The 20,397-nt window shown below is 42.1% G+C and overlaps 1 protein-coding gene across 1 annotated transcript; it reads right to left on the reverse strand.

Moving 5' to 3' along the window:
- Nucleotides 1–279: 279 nt before the first annotated feature.
- On the reverse strand, nt 280–15,998 carry LOC135557167 (5-hydroxytryptamine receptor 1E). The gene is made up of 2 exons (XM_064990375.1): nt 15,983–15,998; nt 280–1,612 (listed from the first exon to the last, which is right to left on the reverse strand). Exon 2 carries the CDS (start codon nt 1,524–1,526, stop codon nt 399–401), a length of 1,128 nt encoding a protein of 375 aa, XP_064846447.1. The 5' UTR covers nt 1,527–1,612; nt 15,983–15,998; the 3' UTR covers nt 280–398.
- Between the last annotated feature and the right edge of the window lie 4,399 nt (nt 15,999–20,397).

Raw genomic sequence — 20,397 nt, forward strand, 5'->3', positions numbered from 1 at the left:
TCACTTTATCATTAAAATTATATGGAACTCAACATCCGCTGCGCCTTGGTCCAATATTCATTCCAACGAACATGACAGATCAAATACTTTTTTTCCCCGAGCATACAGTACACTGTAGCTCAGTATTAGTATATATTTAGTGCTCATCTTTATCAAGGGGGCAAATCATTTTGGACCTGATTGTTTGTCTTTGTGTATGGATGTGCATTTATGGGCCATGATTATTCTTAGTCAAAGTTTGTGTTTCAGCAAAGAATAAGAAGCAGATCATTTAAGACTTTTATTTAGAAACTCACAACATCACACAAGTCATATAGCCAATGGACACACTGCATGTAACTTTCCTTAATACATTCTCTGATGGGACAATACTGTACGATTAACCTGGGCCTGCAAACCTATGCATGCTCCTTTCGTCTGAGCAGTTTCTTAAAGGCCAACTTAAAATCCTCATTGAAGCTGGTGTAAAGGAGAGGGTTAACGAGTGAGTTGAAGTAGCCCAGCCAGGTTAAGAAATCAGATACATGTGGGGTGGCAGTTATGACCTGTAAGCCTACAAGAAGCTCCTTCAGAAAGAAAGGCATCCAGCAGAGGATAAAAGCCCCGAGGATGAGGCCCAGGATACGTGCTGCCTTCCTCTCCCGGGAGGTACAGATCTGGTGCCTCTCATCTGCCGCCTCCATCTCTGTCTCAAATGAGGGGATACGGATGGTGACATTGAGCCGGTCAAACTCCAGAGTGGGGTCTGAGGTGGACAGGTCCGATACGCAGAAGGTGTGTGCCACACGGCAGTGATTTAGAGAGTTCTGGCTGCTCAGGTGCCGCGACGAGACCCGTTTCTGGTAAAGTGTCTTTGCGGCATTGTAAATCCTATAGTACAATATGAGAATAAGGGTCATGGGGATGTAAAATGCCCCAAAAGTGGAGTAAATGGTGTAGCCCACATGGTTGTGCTGTATGATGCACTGTTTTGGGCCAAGGCTACCGGGCCTGTGTCTCCAGAAGAGGGGCGGTATAGATATGAAGACTGAGATGACCCAGATGATGCCCACCATGACAGCTGCCCGGCGGGCCGACCTCTTGCGGGCGTACTCGATGGCCTTGGTGATAGCCCAGTAGCGGTCCAGCGCTATGACGCACAGGTGCAGGATGGAGCAGGTGCAGCAAGTCATGTCCACGCTCAGCCAGGCCTCACACACCACCTGGCCCAATGACCAGGTCTCCGTGGCGATGTAGAGGATGCTGACGGGCATCACCAGGATAGACACCAGAAAGTCTGTGAACGCCAGCGAGCAGATGAGGTAGTTGGCAGGTAGGTGGAGCTTCTTGGTGGTGCAGATGGCTGTGATGACGGCACCGTTGACCAACGCAGTGAGGAGGGTGAGGAGCCCCAGTAGAACTACCAGCACCACCATCCTGTCTGTAACCAGCACCGCTGGGAGAGCGCTGGCTGGGGCTCCTGTGCTGTTGGTGATGTTGGGCCCTGTGGAGCTGTCCCCATGGTACCTTTCCATCTCCATCTCCATCTCCGGACAGGGCCAGATCTCCCCCTTCTGCTGGATACAATCTCTCCCAAGGATAGGATGATCCACACTATGGGTCAAAGGCCACTCTGTAACACACAAAAAAAGTGCATAAATATTATTATTTCAGAACAAATATTTTACAATATCACAGAGACCTTGGTGAAAATGTGTTGTTCACTATGATACTTTATAAGACTTCTAACAAGCACACTAGACATCATTATATATTGTATATATTTTGCAATAGCTGCTACACAATAGAAGACACAAAGTTTCTTTGCTCTGGCAAACATTAAATTAGTAGGATAATAGGATAAAATTAGTAGGATAATAGGATAACGACTGACAATCAAGGTGAACTAGTGCAGCCCACAGCAGTAATTGAGCTTCTGAAGGTTGAAGGGTTCGGACTTATACTCTGGAAGCTTTTTTAAGCAATGTCATTTGGGAGATGAAAAACCACTTAACACAGAGAGTAATTATAAAACCGAGGGGAGAATTCCTAAAGTAGAGTCCACACCGCTAATTATCACAGCATTTGTTAAAAATTTTGTCTGTAATTAAACGCTGTTCCATTAAACATTAATTTGACCCTCCATTACTTCACTGACATAAAGATATTTTACTGTACCAGATTTCCAATTCTATCCAAAATAAAATACCCTACAATCTGACAAAGTAATTGCTTCTTACAAAAAATGAATAAGGCACAAACTGTTGAGACAGAGAATAAAGAGAATCATCTATGTTACAGTGAGTGAATGTAGCAATGGGGCAAGTGTAAAATGATGCATATCGCTCTAAGGCTTATCTACAGTGGGGCAAAAAAGTATTTAGACAGACAAAATGAGAAAAAATAATCCAGAAAATCACATTGTAGGATTTTTAATTTATTTATTTGCAAATTATGGTGGAAAATAAGTATTTGGTCAATAACAAGTTTTCCACCATAATTTGCAAATAAATTCATTAAAAATCCTACAATGTGATTTTCTCGATTTGTTTTTCTCATTTTGTCTGTCATAGTTGAAGTGTACCTATGATGAAAATTACAGGCCTCTCATCTTTTTAAGTGGGAGAACTTGCACAATTGGTGGCTGACTAAATACTTTTTTGCCCCACTGTATCTCATACAATCTCTCTCATCCTCTCTGAGAGGCAGAAATATTGGGCTTTGTATCTGCAAGCAGGCATGAGAGTGCTGAAGGACACTGTATCCCAAGTGGCACCCTATTCTGTAAATAGTGCACTACTTCTGACCAGAACCCCATGGTACTATGTAGGGAATATGGTGCTTTTTAGGACGCAAACCTAAGCTAGACCAGGTAGACAGAACATTTCAATGGTAGCTGTCAGCATGGACATGGTTCACTACTGCCCCTTAGTGCACCTCTTAACGCACACCTCAGCTGAGTCAATATAAACATGACAGGTGGGCCAAGCCAGGGCATGGTGTGAATTAGCCATGTGCAAATTAGTCCTGGCCATCTGTCTGTCAAACTCAACATGAGGCAGAGCAACTAAGGTCATAAACTGATACAGTTGTAAAATAACAATGAGAACTTAAGGTGAGGCACCACACCCTAATAGGGTATTTTTCCCCTTACCCATATAACAATTAACTTTCACCAGTTGAATATATACATATATAGCAATAAATGTTAATTTGTGGAATTTCTTTCCTTCTTAATGCTTTTGAGCCAATCAGTTGTGTTGTGACAAGATAAGGGTGGTATACAGAAGACAGCCCACGTTCTTTATTTGATTTAGCCTGGGTTCCATACTGAAAATAAGCCAAATCCTCAGTCTTGTACCCTGCTGATAATGATTTGCATGAGCCAGTAAAACGGAATGTAACTAGTTACTAAGACTATCCACTTGGTGGGAGTAGAGGGAAAGGAGAGTGGAGAAGAAAAAAACAACAACTTTAAATTCATAATACATCTCTATTTGAAAAATATCATCTCACTTTACTTTGGAAGTACCAGTAAAACATGTCTTAGTTCGTATTACCATTTAGTCAACATTGGAGGTGTGCAGAGACCTGAAAGTTGCTTTTCAAAGAATACAGTACCTTTCAAAAATGGCTTTCCGCTCATCTGAAGGTGAGTCATCACAGGCTTAACCTGTCAAGCATTCTCTGGGAGAATACAGAGGTGTGTGTGTGCAATACATCCTACTGCCTCCCCCTCAGAGCCATTTCATGTCACCACTCAGTCTGGCATCTGAAAGGCCATTTCCGCTGAGGAAAAAAGGTCTCTGCACACCACTGTCATACCATGGTAGAGAGAGTAAAGAGACAGCACATTTTGCTTTTATCCATGGCTTTAAAAGACATCCCTGTGAGCCTGATATTTTATTAAAGTATGACTCAAAATACACCGAACAAAAAATATAAAAAGCAACATGTAAAGTGTTGGTCCCATGATTCATGGAAATAAAAGATCCAAGAAATGTTCAATACAAAAAGCTTATTTCTCTCAAATTTGTGTACAAATTTGTTTACATCCCTGTTAGTGGGCATTTCTCATTTGCCAAGAAGCTTATTAAACAGCATGATCATTACACAGGTGCACCTTGTGCTGGGGACAATAAAAGGCCACTCTAAAATGTGCAGTTTTGTCACACAACACAATGCCACAAATGTCTTAAGTTTTGAGGGAGCGTGCAATTGGCATGCTAACTGCAGGAATGTCCACCAGAGCTGTTGCCAGAGAATTTAATGTTAATTTCTCTACCATAAGCCACCTCCAACGTCATTTAGGGAATTTGGCAGTATGTCCAACTGGCCTCAAAACCGCAGACCACGTATAACGACGCCAGTCTAGGACCTCCACAACCGGCTTCTTCACCTGCGGGATCGTCTGAGACCAGCTACCCAGACAGCTAATGAACTGTGGGTTTGCACAAGCAAAGAATTTCTGTCAGAAACGTCTGTCAGAAACAGTCTCAGGGAAGCTTATCTGCGTGCTCGTTGTCCTAACGAGGGTCTTGACCTGACTGCAGTTCGGCATCGTAACCTACTTCAGTATGCAAATGCTTGATGCCCACTGGCACACTTGAGAAGTGTGCTCTTCACAGATGAATCCTGGTTTCAATTGTAACGGGCAGATGGCAGACAGCGTGTATGGTGTCGTGTGGGAGAGCGGTTTGCTGATGTCAACGTTGTGAACAGAGTGCCCCATGGTGGCGGTGGGATTATGGTATTGGCAGGCATAAGCTGTAGACAAAGGAACACAATTGCATTTTATCGATGGCAATTAGATACGAGATCCTGAGGCCCATTGTCGTGCCATTCATCCGCCGCCATCACCTCATGTTTCAGCATGATAATGCACACCCCCAAGTCGCAAGGATCTTTACACAACAACCAGCAACCACTTCTTCAAAATGCTTTTCATATTTCTTGAGAATGCATAATTGCATATGGGCACAATAAAGATATCACTCAATTGAACATGACACTCCTTTACTCTGCGTGTTGTTGTGTGTAGTGTGTACGAGAGAATAATGTGACCCCTTTCCTCTCATTGACCTAGTTATGATATAATGCCAGTTGAACACCCCTTGCTTTACTATACTTTACCTCCCCGGGGAAATGAAAGCATGTCTCAAACACTCCCATCACTTTGTATTGAGATAGAATCCGTAGGGCTTTGAGGGCTTCAAACATCAAAAGGTTCTCACACACCAAACAATCATTTTCCCCCTTTGGAGTATTTCCCTCTCTGATTCAAGCAAAGTTGCTGCAAGGGTGTCATTAAACATGGGATTAAAATGGGAATTAAAGATGCATTTAGTCATCCCTCTGAAGAGCACCAAGTCCCTCTCAAATCTAACGCAAAACTCTGTTTCAGTGACTGAAATAACTCTGATTTGGACTCAGATGCCCCATTCGCTTCTACTGGGAAGGAAGTTACAACAACAAAAACCTCCAAAGGCACATATCTCTTTCACATGACCTATGCTAACCCAAGTCTATGACCTGTCTCCTCGGCAAAAACAGAAGCTGAAAATATGGACCAACGCATTACTGAGGGCAGCATCACATATCCAATGTTATGCTGATCTTTCTAGATATGGGCACAAATCCTGCAGTTTGTCCGTTTCAGATAATGAGACAAGAGTAGGCCAGGGAAATGGCAAATGAATGTAAATCAGAGCGCTGATACTAAACCTATTTGATGAGTACATCAAGATGTATGATGTACTCATGGTCTAGTAACTTTATTCGGAAAAATAAATCTGCCAAAATAATCCACGCAGTGATAACAAACCCTAACACAAACCAGGAATAATCACCCACAAAACTTAATGGGAACCAGAGGGTTAAATAGGGAAATAATAATAACTTAATGGGAACCAGATGAGTACAATCAAGACATCACAAATGTAAAAAGAAACGTGGATCGGTGGCAGCTAGAAAGCCGGTGACGACGACCTCCAAACGCCGCCCGAACAAGGAGAGGCACCAACTTCGGAGGAAGTCGTGACAATTTGTTACAACGCAACAAGTAACCTGGTCTCAGAGAAAGACGTATAAAACTATACGTCCTCTACAATACATCTGCCAACATATGATAAGTTACATCCTCCAATTCGTATTATATTGTTCGACTAGGTAAGACGTGTGATACTATACATCCTCCAATTCGTATGATATTGTATGACCGCTATTCCATTCATAATGCAACCTAACGTAATATATCATACTAAATGGAGGGAATACAAATCCTATGACTTGCCCAGAGACCAGGTTGTGATAGAAAACACTGTCTACATCCCAAATGGCACCCTATTCCCCATAGGGCTTGGTCAAAAATAGTGCACTACATAGGGAATAGGTTGCCATTTGGGATGTAGACATTTTCTTTTACAGCTTTGGCACATTTGAGGTAGAAGACTGATGGACGACATCTAAATCACTCACTGACTACGCTGACTGTGTTTAATTTTGTACGGAGCCAGTCAAATCACACTCAGGAAGTCGGCAAATGATGCTATTACTCAGCTATCATCTCACCAGGGAATGGATGACCTTTCAGGAGTGGAGATGGCAATGGTGATCTTGCATTATTATAAAACTGCCAGGTCCCTGTGGCTCTGTTTATCAAGTTGTGGGTGAACAATCCATCATCAACATACACTGTAGCCAATAATGATTCGATTCAATCATTCAAACCCGTTAATGATCTCTTTGCTAAGCCTGTTGTTGGAAAAGGGGACATTAATAGAGATAGACAGTGGTACCTGATGAGTGGAACAAATAACAACCTGGAGCAAAGAGATGACAGGAAATAGAAATGGGAAAATGATACAGGTGTAGGATCTTAATATGATCACCCTGCTGTTGCAGTAATGTGTGTTTTCCACTTAAACATTACAGACTTGATTTGCCCCAACTAAAAATGTATCAAATTAATTAATTTCCATTCATTATAATCCACATTTCCTGTTGCTGCAGGATTATTTTCCTGCTGTGAGAAACTGGTCAAATTAAGATCCCACACCTGTAGGTGAAGGGAGAGGTCAAATGTATCTCCATTTCCATTTCATACCCAATTAGATACGTTATGACATCCAGGCATATTACTTGCACCTCTATTCCACCCACTAGCCTCCTGCTCTGGAATGCATTTTGACCATTAGGGAGCTGAGACACAATGTGCGTCCCAAATGGCAAATCAAAAGTACACTACATAGGGAATAGAGTGCCATTTGAGACACAGAAACAGGCTCTGAATATGATGGACCATGGCGAAGGGACAACTCTGCATGACAGATACAAATGGACAGGGGAGAGATCATATATTTATGGGGAAAACTGGTTAACCTATTCTTGGCTTTGGTAGAGGAAGAATAAGTGGTATTTTGGGACTCTTAAAGTGTCTGAAAGGCTGTGTATGAAGGGATGACACTTCTATTTGTCAAGAACACAATTCATGTCCAGTTTAAATGTAACTGATGTACCCACCCACAGAAGCAACAAATCAAATGTGACCACCTTAAACACAAAAAATAAATGAATGTCTGACATGAACAATTGGCCAATAATTCACTCCTAAACCATGAGACCATGGATGGAAACACCATATTTTCTCAAGGTAGCCAAGAACAGGTAATATAACAATCAGCTGAGAGCATTTAAGATGGAACCCCAGGAACAATATATTACTGTGTAAGGAGGAGGACATTGATCGATGCAGAGGCCTCTGTCCCCACATTCACCTAGTCTTTTACACAGACATTGATTGACAGTTGCTTTCAGGATGTAAATCTTGGTGGGATGGAGAGTGGGACAGACAATGATATATTGAGTGCTATCCATGGTGCTGAAATCACAATGATGCCACTGCCATGGCTCTAATTTAAACACATCCCAGATCACAATCTTCAAATACTTTGGTTTTAACTCCTGTTTCTGATCATAATAATTTAGCTTGTCATCAAAACATCAGGTAGTAATGTCACCATATGAATGCACTGTCAAAGTTGGGGCAGAGAGCATCTTGTAATTTCCAGGGTCCAACAAGTCTACAGTAGTATGTCAAATAAAATAAAATTGTATTGGTCACATGCGCCGAATACAACAGTGAAATGCTTACGTACAAGCCCTTAACCAACAATGCAGTTTTAAGAAAATACCTAAAAAAATGTAAGAGATAAGAATAACAAATAATTAAAGAGCAGCATTAAATTAAATTTGGGGCAGCAGGATAGCCTAGTGGTTAGAGTGTTGGACTAGTAACTAAGAGGTTGCAAGTTCAAATCCCTGAGCTGACAAGGTACAAATCTGTTGTTCTGCCCCTGAACAGGCAGTTAACCCACTGTTCCTAGGCCGTCACTGAAAATAAGAATTTGTTCTTAACTGACTTGCCTAGTAAAATAAAGGTAAAAATTTTAAAAATAACAATTGTGGGGATATTTTCAGGAGGTACCGGTGTCGAGGTAATTATGTACACTACTGTTCAAAAGGTTGAGGTCACTTAGAAATGTCCTTGTTTTTGAAAGAAAATCACATTTTTTGTCCGTTAAAATAACATCAAATTGATCAGAAATGCAGTGTAGACATTGTTATTGTTGTAAATGACTAATGGCAGATTAGCAGATTTTTTATGAAATATCTACACACAGAGGCCCATTATCAGCAACCATCACTCCTGTGTTCCAATGGCATGTTGTGTTAGCTAATCCAAGTTCATCATTTTAAAAGGCTAATTTTGCAATTATGTTAACTCAGCTGAAAACTGTTGTCCTGATTAAAGAAGCAAGAAAACTGCCAAGAAAACTTTAGACTAGTTGAGCATCAGCATTTGTGGGTTCGATTACAGGCTCAAAATGGTTCAAAACAAGAACTTTCTTCTGAAACTCGTCAGTCTATTCTTGTTCTGAGAAATTGCCAAGAAAATGAAGATATCATACAGCGCTGTGTACTACTCCCTTCACAGAATAGCGCAAACTGGCTCTAACCAGAATAGAAAGAGGAATGGGAGGCCACGGTGCAACTGGGGCTGAGTAAGAGGACAAATACATTAGAGTGTTTAGTTTGAGAAACAGACACTCTCAAGTCCTCAACTGGCAGCTTCATTAAATAGTACCTGCAAAACACCAGTCTCAATGTCAACAGTGAAGCGGAGACTCCGGGATGCTTGCCTACTAGGCAGAGTTGCAAAGAAAAAAACATATCTCAGACTGGCCAATAAAAGGAAAAGATTAAGATGGGCAAAAGAACACCGACACTGGACAGAGAATCTCTGCCTAGAAGGCCAGGTTCCCGGAGTCGCCTCTTCACTGTTGAGGTTGAGACTGGTGTTTTGCGGGTACTATTTAATGAAGCTGCCAGTTGAGGACAATGAACTTTCAGAAGAAAGATGCTGATGCTCCAGATACTCAACTAGTCCTTAATCAGGACAACAGTTTTCAGCTGTGCGAACATAATTTCTAACATAAATGATCAATTAGCCTTTTAAAATTATAAACTTGAGACAGCCTATAGGGAGGCTACGCCTATGTACATATTCAATAAAGAAATCACCCATTTCCAGCTACAATAGTCATTTACAACATTAACTGTGTCTACACTGTATTTCTGATCAATTTGACAACAAAATGTGCTTTTCTTTTAAAAACAAGGACATTTGCAATGCAAATAGTCTGGGCAGCCATTTGAGTCTTATGGCTTGGGGGTAGAAGCTGTTTAGAAGCCTCTTGGACCTAAATTTGGCTCTCCGGTACCGCTTCCTGTGCGGTAACAGAGAGAACAGTCTATGACTAGGATGGCTGGAGTCTTTGACAACTTTTAGGGCCTTCCTCTGACACCGCCTGGTATAGAGGTCCTGGAGGCAGGAAGCATGGCCCCGTACTGGGCCGTATGCACTACTCTCTGTAGTGCCTTGCGGTCGGAGGCCGAGCAGTTGCCATACCAGGCAGTAATGCAATCCGCCTAGATGCTCTCGATGGTGCAGCTGTAAAACCTTTTCAGGATCTGAGGACCCATGCCAAATCTTGTCAGTCTCCTCAGGGGGAATAGATTTTGTTGTGCCTCTTCACGACTGTCTTGGTGTGTTTGGACCATGTTAGTGTGTTGGTGAAGTGGACGCCAAGGAACGTGAAGCTCTCAACCTGCTCCACTACAGCCCCGTCGATGAGAATGGGGGCGTGCTCGGTCCTCCTTTTCCTGTAGTCCACAATCATCTCCTTTGTCTTGATCACGTTGAGGGAGAGGTTGTTGTCCTTGCACCACACGGTCAGGTCTCTGACCTTCTCCCTATAGGCTGTCTCATCGTTGTTGGTGATCAGGCCTACCACTGTTGTTTCATCAGCAAACTTAATGGTGGTGTTGGAGTCGTGCCTGGCTGTGCAGTCGTGGGTGAACAGGGAGTACAGGAGGGGACTGAGCACACACCCCTGAGGGGCCCTCGTGTTGAGGATCAGCGTGGCGGATGTATTGTTAACTACCCTTATCACATGGGGAGGCCCATCAGGAAGTCCAGGATCCAGTTGCAGAGGGAGGTGTTTAGTCCCAGGGTCCTTAGCTTAGTGATGAGGGCCAACTCAGATATAAACACACAAACCCATCCAGCCAAATAACAGTCCTCAGAATGGTTTAACTTTTCTTAATGTCACCATATCAAAGTTGTGATGTAAATCTTGCTGTGGAGGAACAGATGGCCAACCAGCAGGGGGTACTGTCCATGTCCTGAAATCCCATCTGCCACTTCCATGTCTTTGCTCTACTTTAAAGAGTGACTACCTTTGAAAATCTCTTTGAAAACAACATTGGCATCGATATGAGTCCGAAACAGTTACTCTAGTTTCAAAATTGACTATTAAGTGTAAATTGGATCATTTTGATCATGAAGTTAGTCTCGTTTAAAACTGAGTTTGGAACATCCATGTGTCACAAGGGGTAACACATGGAAGTTGGGTTTTGATTTGACGAAGTCCACTTGCCCACTATCATGGGTTGAACAGCTCCGGTGATTGCTCTCTAAAAACACACAAGCCAATCGGCATGTTTGTTGGATCTTTAAAGACGTCCTCCAGTGATTATTTTTACACACACACACACAAATTTGTCACATGAGGATACATGGACCACCTATTGAGATGTACCTTTTGATAAAGGCCCAATGCAGTCAAAGACGTGATTTTTCTGTGGTTTATTTACACATTAATATGGAGTTGGTCCCCCCTTTGCTGCTATAACAGCCTCCACTCTTCTGGGAAGGTTGGATCATTGCTGTGAGGACTTGCTTCCATTCAGCCATAAGAGTACTAGTGAGGCACTGATGTTGGGCAATTAGGCCTGGCTCTCAGTCGGCGTTACAATTCATCCCGAAAGTGTTCAATGGGGTTACGGTCAGGGATCTGTGCAGGCCAGTCAAAGTCTTCTAGACCGATCTCGACAAACCATTTCTGTATGGACCTTGCTTTGTGCACGGGCATTGACCATTCTGAAACAGGAAAGGGCCTTCCACAAAATGTTGCCATAAAGGTGAAAGCACAGAGTTGTCTAGAATGTAATTGTATGCTGTAGCATTAAGATTTCCCTTCACTGGAACTAAGGGGCCTAATCCAATCCATGAAAAAAAGCCCCAGACCATTATTCCTCCTCCACCAAACTTTACAGTGGGCACTATGCATTCAGACAGGTACCGTTCTCCTGGCATCCGCCAAACCCGGATTCATCTGTTGGACTGCCAGATGGTGAAGCGTGATTCATCACTCCAGAGAACGTGTTTCCACTGCTCCAGAGTTCAATGACGGCGAGCTTTACACCACTCCAGCCGACACTTGGCATTGCGCACAGAGATCTCAGGATTGTGTGCGGCTGCTCGGCCAAAGAAACCCATTTTGTGATGTTCCCGACTAACAGTTCTTGTGCTGACGTTGCTTCCAGAGGCAGTTTGGAACTCAGTAGTGAGTGTTGCAACCAAAGACAGATGATTTTTAAGCACTACTCACTTCAGCACACGGTGGTCCTGTTCTGTGAGCTTGTGTGGCCTACCACCTCACGGCTGAGCCGTTGTTGCTCCTAGACGTTTCCACAACACAATAACAGCACTTACAGCTGACCGGGAAAGCTCTAGCAGGGCAGAAATTTGACGAACTGACTTGCTGGAAAGGTGGCATCCCATGACGGTGCCACGTTGAAAGTCACTGAGGTTTTCAGTACAGGCCATTCTACTGCCAATGTTTGTTTATGGAGATTGCATGGCTGTGTGCTCAATGTTATACACCTGTCAGCAACATGCCTTCACTAATGTGAAGGCATGGCCACATACTTTGGCCATGTAGTGTATATTTCCACACTATGAGGTTGGAATAATACTGTGAAATTTTGAAAATGATGATCAATGCCATTTTATTGTAAGAGCTGTTTGAAAAGACTGCCTGAAATATCAGCCTGTTTTGGTGGGATGGAATTTTGGCCTTAGTAACTAGACCATTAAGAAAGATAGTTCCAAACCTCTTTGCAAATAAGATTTAGCTAGTTTTCAGTTTTCCCCTCCCAACTCAGACTACTCCCAGACAGTCCTAGCCATTTTAATTGAAAATATTCATAGTAAGGTACTTAATTGCTACCCAGAAATGATTTGATGTTGAGATAAATACCACTGCATTGGAACTTTAAGTAAATCAGGTGATAAATGAGCTGAAAAGGAGACTTGAGTAGGACTTTTAACACAACCCAGCCGGGTAACAATCCTCAGAATGCTTTGACATAAACTCCTGTTTGATTGTCTTCCAAACGCCAGGCAGTAATGTCACTATACTGTAAATGCACTGTCAAAGTTGTAATGAACAATGTTTTGGAGATTAGACTTTTTATTCATTGCCTTCAATGCCTGTTAGAGGTGTAATATCCCTCCCTGGGAGAGAATGAATGAGTATTGAAAGTTTCACTTTACTCAATAAGAACTCTCTGTCTGCATTCCAAATGGCATTCTATTCCCTATATACTGTAGTGCACTACTTTTGAACACGACCCATAGGGTTCTGGTCAAAAGTAGTGCACTAAACTCTTATCTGTTATAAATTTGGCTGGTGGTAAGACTTCCCGCTCCTAAAATGTAATAACATTTGATCATAATGGGAAATCAGCCACACAGCAGCACTAAGACATTGATCTAGTACATATACCCCTGATCTCCTTGTTTATGTTATAGTTTTTTGTCATTGTAGACCCCCGGCCTGCCAGAATAGTAGAACCAAAACCATAGAGCATAAGAATTACAGACGTGAATACATAATCAAGCTCTGTTTGTTTGTGTGGATGTTGGATTCATTGGATTTGCTGTGATACAGGAATGAGGAGAAACAATAATTGTTTTATGTTTCTAAATACGAGATTCACTGGCACAAAAGGCACATCTCTCTTTTATGGGCGCTGTGCTTCCTCTCTAAAAATCCATACCAATATTGTTTCCGTTTAGACCTGCTTTCGTGGGTCTTAAAACATCCTATTAGTGCTGCATGAAATTGTTTTGTTTTTTAGGACGCACCTCAAATATTGCCACAACTCCCACCTCAGTGCAAGCAAGCTGATGTTAGACAGGTAAATTGTCGAACCTTCCGTTTTTTTTTAACACCACGAATGACCAAGTCCTTTCAAAAGAGTGAATACTTACAAAGCTGCCGGCCCAGATGGCATTTGATTTGATTTGATTTGGCCACGTCCTCAGAGTATGTGCTGACCAGCTGGCAGGTGTCTTCTCGGACATCTTCAACCTGTTCCAGGCTGTAGTCTCAACCTGTTTTAAGGAGACCACGATTGTCCCAGTGTCCAAGAAAAACAAGGTGACATGCCCAAATAACTATCACCCAGTCGGGCTCACCTCGATCATCATGAAGTGCTTCCAAGGGCTGGTCATGGCCCACATCAATGCCAGCATGCCAGGCACACTGGACCCACTACAATTTGCCTACCGCTCCAACAGATTCACGGTAGTTGCCATTTCGATAGCTATTCACACGGCCATAACACATCTGGACAAGAGGAACACCTATGTAAGAACGCTGTTCAATGACTACTGTTCAGCATTCAACTTCCTGCCCATCAGGACTTCCTGATGGGCAGACCACAGGCTGTGAGGACTGGCAACAACACCTTCTCCACACTGACTCTTAACACAGGGGCACTCCAGGGGTGTGTCCTCAGTCCTCAGCTGTACTCCCTGTTCACCTACAACTGCGTGGCTTTGCATGACACCAACTCCATCATCAAGAAAGTGTCCTGACCGATTGCATCACAGCCTGATATGGTAATTGCTCCTTTCATGACCTCAAGGTCCAGCGGGCCGTGAATCACTGGGACCGTGCTCCCTCCCATCCAGGACATCTACTCGAAACAGTGCAGGAGGAAGGCATGCAGAAAAGTAAGATACTACACCTGTAGGTGTTACTAATGATTTATCCTAATCATCCAGAGAGAAAACACAACATTAGGTGATTTATGTGAAAAGAGGACATAATACTTTCCTATCATTCATGTGAGGCTAAGCACAATCTCATTCTAAATGTAGGGTGATTCATGAAAAGAGACAAAGCCCTCCCAGTGCCTGAATGCCCTCATCTCAGAGTTTATCTGTGTTCATCTAGTAAACATGGACGGGCTTGAAGGTGCTGAAGCCCCCTTAAGAATATTTTTAGCATTAACACCCAAAAGAAAGATTGTATTAGTACAAAGATTGTATTAGCTACCCCAGTGAAAAGTTCCTGGTGTGCAAGTAAAGTATTACCATAGTCATATGCCTATTCTCTTTCCTGTGCTTTTTCCAGTGCTAGTAGAGGTAAAGTTTCATTATTGGGGCCAGAGCCATATGTCTATTCAAAGATCCACACATTTGTGTTATCTTTCCTGTCTCATGTAACCTTTGTTTAAATCATCTACAGGACAGAGTGCAAACGCATGTAATGATGATCTCAGAAGAAGGATGGAAGAGGCTACTACGCCTACCCCCAACCCCCACTCCAAGCTTTGGATCTCACAGATACTAGAAGTACGCGCTCGCACACACTCCATTACGAACTACGAACTTGACAAAATGATGTGCAGCAGTCCATGGTGACCGCTGGCACGGTCTCTCCTACACAATTCCCCATGGTGTCATTTCAGTCCGAAATACACCATTTCCGTTTAATTTCCATTTACTCACTTTTAGAGTTAAAGGTTAAAGCAGGAATCTGTTTGAGTTCCAAATCGACATTTTATTCATTAACCCTCATGGATAAAGTATGGGATTTTATGTTAAACATATGGACAAATCAGTCGATTTCTATTGGATTATCATACGATATCATACATTCACATACGATTCAATAAAGGAATGGGAAATCATTTATTTAAAATTTCCTAGACAGCCTGGAGCCTATAGCCTAATTTTTCAATGATTGGCTATTGGCCTACGCATCAATGAAAAGGACAATCATAATTTTATGAACGATAAGGGATTTTCCATGCATTCTGTTGAGCATTGTCCAATTAAAACACATTCATCTTAGATTTTTGTTTTTCTGGAAGGATACACCCTTGATCCCTTTCATTATATTAAAACAGTTAAACATAAACATAAATAAAACATAAATTCCCTGAAGGAGAAAATACTAAATTAATTTGTTATTCAAGTTAATTAACAAGTCATTCCAAAAACAGTAAGCCAGATAATATAAAAAGAGGTCAGATATACCTTGTTATTATTATTATTTCGTTTTTTGCTGGATCACAGACAAGTTTATTTTCATTGATAATTTCGCCACAATTAACATTTACAAAGAAACCAGATGCAGCTATTCTAAACGTAATCGAGCAGTCGACAACCAAGAAGGCAACATTTACCTATACAGATAACTGTGACTGATCAGACTACAGTCTGACTACAACATCCTAATACAAAGGTATAGTGTGCTCATTTAGAAGTGTTGGTAAGTTTTGTGCGCAACGCATCGCTTACCGTGTATCGTTTTTCCAAACTCATCATTTCAAAGTCTGTCTCCGTTGAACGTTGGTAGTCCTCAACTAGCCAGTAGGTTTTTGAGCGCAATTTCCGGCGGTGAACCGCGCTGAACCGTTCATCAGGTGTCCTTACATTTGCGAACTGAAGATTTTCCACTGAGGGTCTGCAGAACCTTCGAATAATCCGCCACATTAGCACTGCACATAGGAGTGCACTGATCTCATTGTTCTAAATCCTGACGTTGTCGAGTTTATCGGGAGAACTCATAAAAAATATTTCTGCCGGTTATTACAGACACTTGGATGTTTTAGTTGTCGTCTTCTTACAAATACCAAGCTTGTCAGTGAGTTGCACTTGAATGAAACGCACGCAAACACTAGGGGGCACCTTTTGCTAGAAGCAGTTGAGCATTCTCATAAAAATTGACCAGGCAATATCAAATCAAATCAAACTTTATTTGTCACACGCGCGAATACAAGTGTAGACCTTACTTACAAGCCCCTAATCAACAGGGCAGTTCAAGAAAGAGTTAAGAAAATATTTACCAAATAAAATTAAAATAAATAAAAAAGAAACACAATAAAATAACAGTAAGGAGGCTCTGTACGGGGGGAGGTACCTGTACAGAGTCAATGTGCAGGGTACATGTTCGTCGAGGTAATTTGTACATGTACAGGTAGGGGTGAAAAACGAATGGTGGGAGGTGTGAATGTAAATAATCTGGGAAGCCATTTGATTAACTGTTCAGCAGTCTGATAGCTTGGGGGTAGAAGCTGTTAAGGAGCCTTTTGGTCCTAGACTTAGGGGCACCGGTACCGCTTGCCGTGCGGTAGCAGAGAAAACAGTCTATGACTTGGGTGACTGGAGTCTTTGACAATTTTGGGGGCTTTCCTCTGACACCGCCTATACTTATAGGTCCTGGATGGCAGGAAGCTTAGCCCCAGTGATGTAATGGGCCGATCGCACTACCCTCTGTAGTGCCTTACCATACCAGGCGGTGATCCAACCGGTCAGGATTCTCTCGATGGTGCAGCTGTAGAACTTTTTGAAGATCTGGAGACCCATTCCAAATCTTTTCAGTCACCTCAGGGGGAAAAGGTGTTGTCGTGCCCTCTTCATGACTACTGTATCTTGGTGTTTTTGGACCATGATAGTTCATTGGTGATGTGGACACCAAGGAACTTGAAACTCTCGACCCGCTCCACTACAGCCCCATCGATGTTAATGGGGACCTGTTCGGGCCCGCCTTTAATATAGCAATCGTACTGCATGATTTATATTGAGTGATGTTTCCAACTCAATAGGTAATAGCTGATATGAATAGGCCCATGGAAAATGGGAGAGGTCTGAAAGGATATCAGGACCAGGCAGGCAGGCCCCTAGGGCACAAGAGCACTACTGGTCCATTGGTGAGGACCCTCTGAGGACCTACAGTATCAGTATGAGGGAGATCTATATCAACAGCCTGGTCTCATAAACTAGACGTGACATAGTAAATGTAAATCTGGACACTGAAATGAGTATGATATGTTACGTTGGGTATGGTTACATAGGCCAGGGTGTATGGGTGTGCGTATAACACGAACGTCTAGCAACCCGAAGGTTGCGAGTTTGAATCTCATCACGGACAACTTTAGCATTTAGTTAATTAGCCACTTTTCAACTACTTGCTACTTTTTAGCTACTTTGCAACTACTTAGCATGTTAGCTAACCATTCCCCTAACTTTAACCCTTTTAGATAACCCTAACCCTAACCTTAACCCTTTAACCTAACTCCTAAACTTAACCCTAACCCCTAGCCTAGCTAACGTTAACCAGCTCGCTAACGTTAGCCACCTAGCTAGAATTCATAACATATCATGCGTTTTGAAAATTCGTAACATATCATACAAATTGTAATTTGTAGCATTTCATACGAAATGGGTGATGGACATCCACAAATTAATACATACCATATGAAATGTAACATTTCATACTAAATGGAGTGTCTCAGAATTACAGTATCAGTCCAAAGTTTGGACACGCTTACTCATTCAAGGGTTTTTCTTTATTTGGACTATTTTCTACACTGTATAGTGAAGACATCAAAACTATGAAATAACACATGTGAAATCATGTAGTAGCCAAAAAAGTGTTAAACAAATCAAAATATATTTTATATTTGAGATTCTTCAAAGTAGCCACCCTTTGCCTTGATGACAGCCTTGCACACTCTTGGCAACTGACTGGCTTTCTTGATGTCTATAGTATTCTCTCTGGTATTCTCTCTGGTATTCTCACTGCAACCTTAAAGGTCCTCAATGATGTCACCATTGCCATTGATTCTAAGCAACATTGTGCTGCTATTTTTATTGACTTGGTCAAAGCTTTTGATATGTAGACCATTCCATTCTTGTGGACAGGCTAAGGAGTATTGGTGTTTCTGAGGGGGTCTTTGGCCTGGTTTGCTAAATACCTATCTCAAAGAGTGCAATGTATAAAGTAAAAAAATCTGCTGTCTCAGCCACTGCCTGTCACCAAGGGAGTACCCCAAGGCTCAATCCTAGGCCCCACGCTCTTCTCAATATACATTAACAACATAGCTCAAGCAGTAGGAAGCTCAATCATTCATTTATATGCTGATGATACAGTCTTATACTCAGCTGGCCCCTCCCCGGATTTTGTGTTAAATGTTCTACAACAAAGCTTTTTTAGTGTCCAACAAGCTTTCTCTACCCGTAACCTTGTTCTGAACACCTCCAAAACAAAGGTCATGTGATTTGTTAAGAAGAATGCCCCTCTCCCCACAGGTGTGATTACTACTCTTGAGGGTTTAGAGCTTGAGGTTGTCACCTCATACAAGTTCTTGGGAGTATGGCTAGACAGTACACTGTCCTTCTCTCAGCACATATCAAAGCTACAGGCTTAAGTTAAATCTAGGCTTGGTTTCCTCTATTGTAATCACTTCTCTTCTACCCCAGCTGCCAAACTAACCCTGATTCAGATGATCATCCTACCCATGCTAGATTATGGAGACATAATTTATAGATCAGCAGGTAAGGGTACTCTTGCTGGGTAGCAGGGTATCCTAGTGGTTAGAGCGTTGGGCTAGTAACCGGAAGGTTGCGAGTTCAAACCCCCGAGCTGACAAGGTACAAATCTGTTGTTCTGCCCCTGAACAGGCAGTTAACCCACTGTTCCCAGGCCGTCATTGAAAATAAGAATTTGTTCTTAACTGACTTGCCTGATTAAATTAAATTAAAAGGGTGCTCTTGAGCGGCAAAATGTTCTTTACCATTCGGCCATCCGATTTGCCACCAATGCTCCTTATAGGACACATCACTGCATTCTATACTCCTCTGTAAACTGGTCATCTCTGTATACCCGTCGCAAGACCCACTGGTTGATGCTTATTTATAAAAACCTCTTAGGCCTCACTCCACCCTATCTGAGATATCTACTGCAGCCCTCATCCTCCACATACAACACCCGTTCTGCTAGTCACATTCTGTTAAAGGTCCCCAAAGCACACACATCCCTGGGTTGCTCGTCTTTTCAGTTCACTGCAGCTAGCGACTGGAACGAGCTGCAACAAACACTCAAACTGGACAGTTTTATCTCAATCTCTACATTCAAAGACTCAATCATGGACACTCTTACAGTTGTGACTGCTTTGCGTGATGTATTATCGACTCTACCTTCTTGCCCTTTGTGATGTTATAATGTCCAATAATGTTTGTTTGTACCATGTTTTGTGCTGCTACCATGATGTTTTGCTACCATGTTGTTGTCATGTTGTGTTGCTACCATGCTGTCTTGTCATGTGTTGCTGCCTTGCTATGTTGTTGTCTTAGGTCTCTGTTTATGTAGTGTTGTCTCTCCTGTCGTGACGTGTGTTTTGTCCTATATTTATATGGTTTGTATATATTATATATATATTTTTTTAAATCCCCAGTCCCCGCAGGAGGTCTTTTGCCTTTTGGTAGGCCGTCATTGTAAATAAGAATTTGTTCTTAACTGACTTGCCTAGTTAAATAAAGGATAAATAAATAAACACAAATAAATGGACTAGGCTACAGCTAAAGGATAGGTTATGATGCAATATGGAGGTAGCCAGTGCCAGTCGTCTGTTTGTGCTATCATGCCAACTCCTTGTCCCTCATTGTCATGCCAAATGTTTGGTTTGACAATGAGCAATGGAGTTGGCAAATTTACAAACAGATCTGGGACCAGGCGAGCACGAACTACAACATTGCCATTTGATCTCTGTTAAGTTTTTGTAATGTGACAGGTTACGGCAAGTTTCGTTGTAGTTATTGGAGATATTCATGTCTTACAATCTGCTTTGTTTTCATACAGTACTTCTGTTTCTGGATGTACTGTCCTAAGAATATAAACTTGTTGCATAGAAATGCGTTATGATATTTGATAA

The sequence above is a fragment of the Oncorhynchus masou genome, chromosome 16 (assembly GCF_036934945.1).
Source record: "Oncorhynchus masou masou isolate Uvic2021 chromosome 16, UVic_Omas_1.1, whole genome shotgun sequence".
In the NCBI taxonomy this organism is placed as follows: Eukaryota; Metazoa; Chordata; class Actinopteri; order Salmoniformes; family Salmonidae; genus Oncorhynchus; species Oncorhynchus masou.

Coding starts and splice junctions, on each gene's coding strand:
- LOC135557167 (XM_064990375.1), bottom strand. CDS start 1,526: ATGGAGATGGAGATGGAAAGGTACCATGGGGACAGCTCCACAGGGCCC.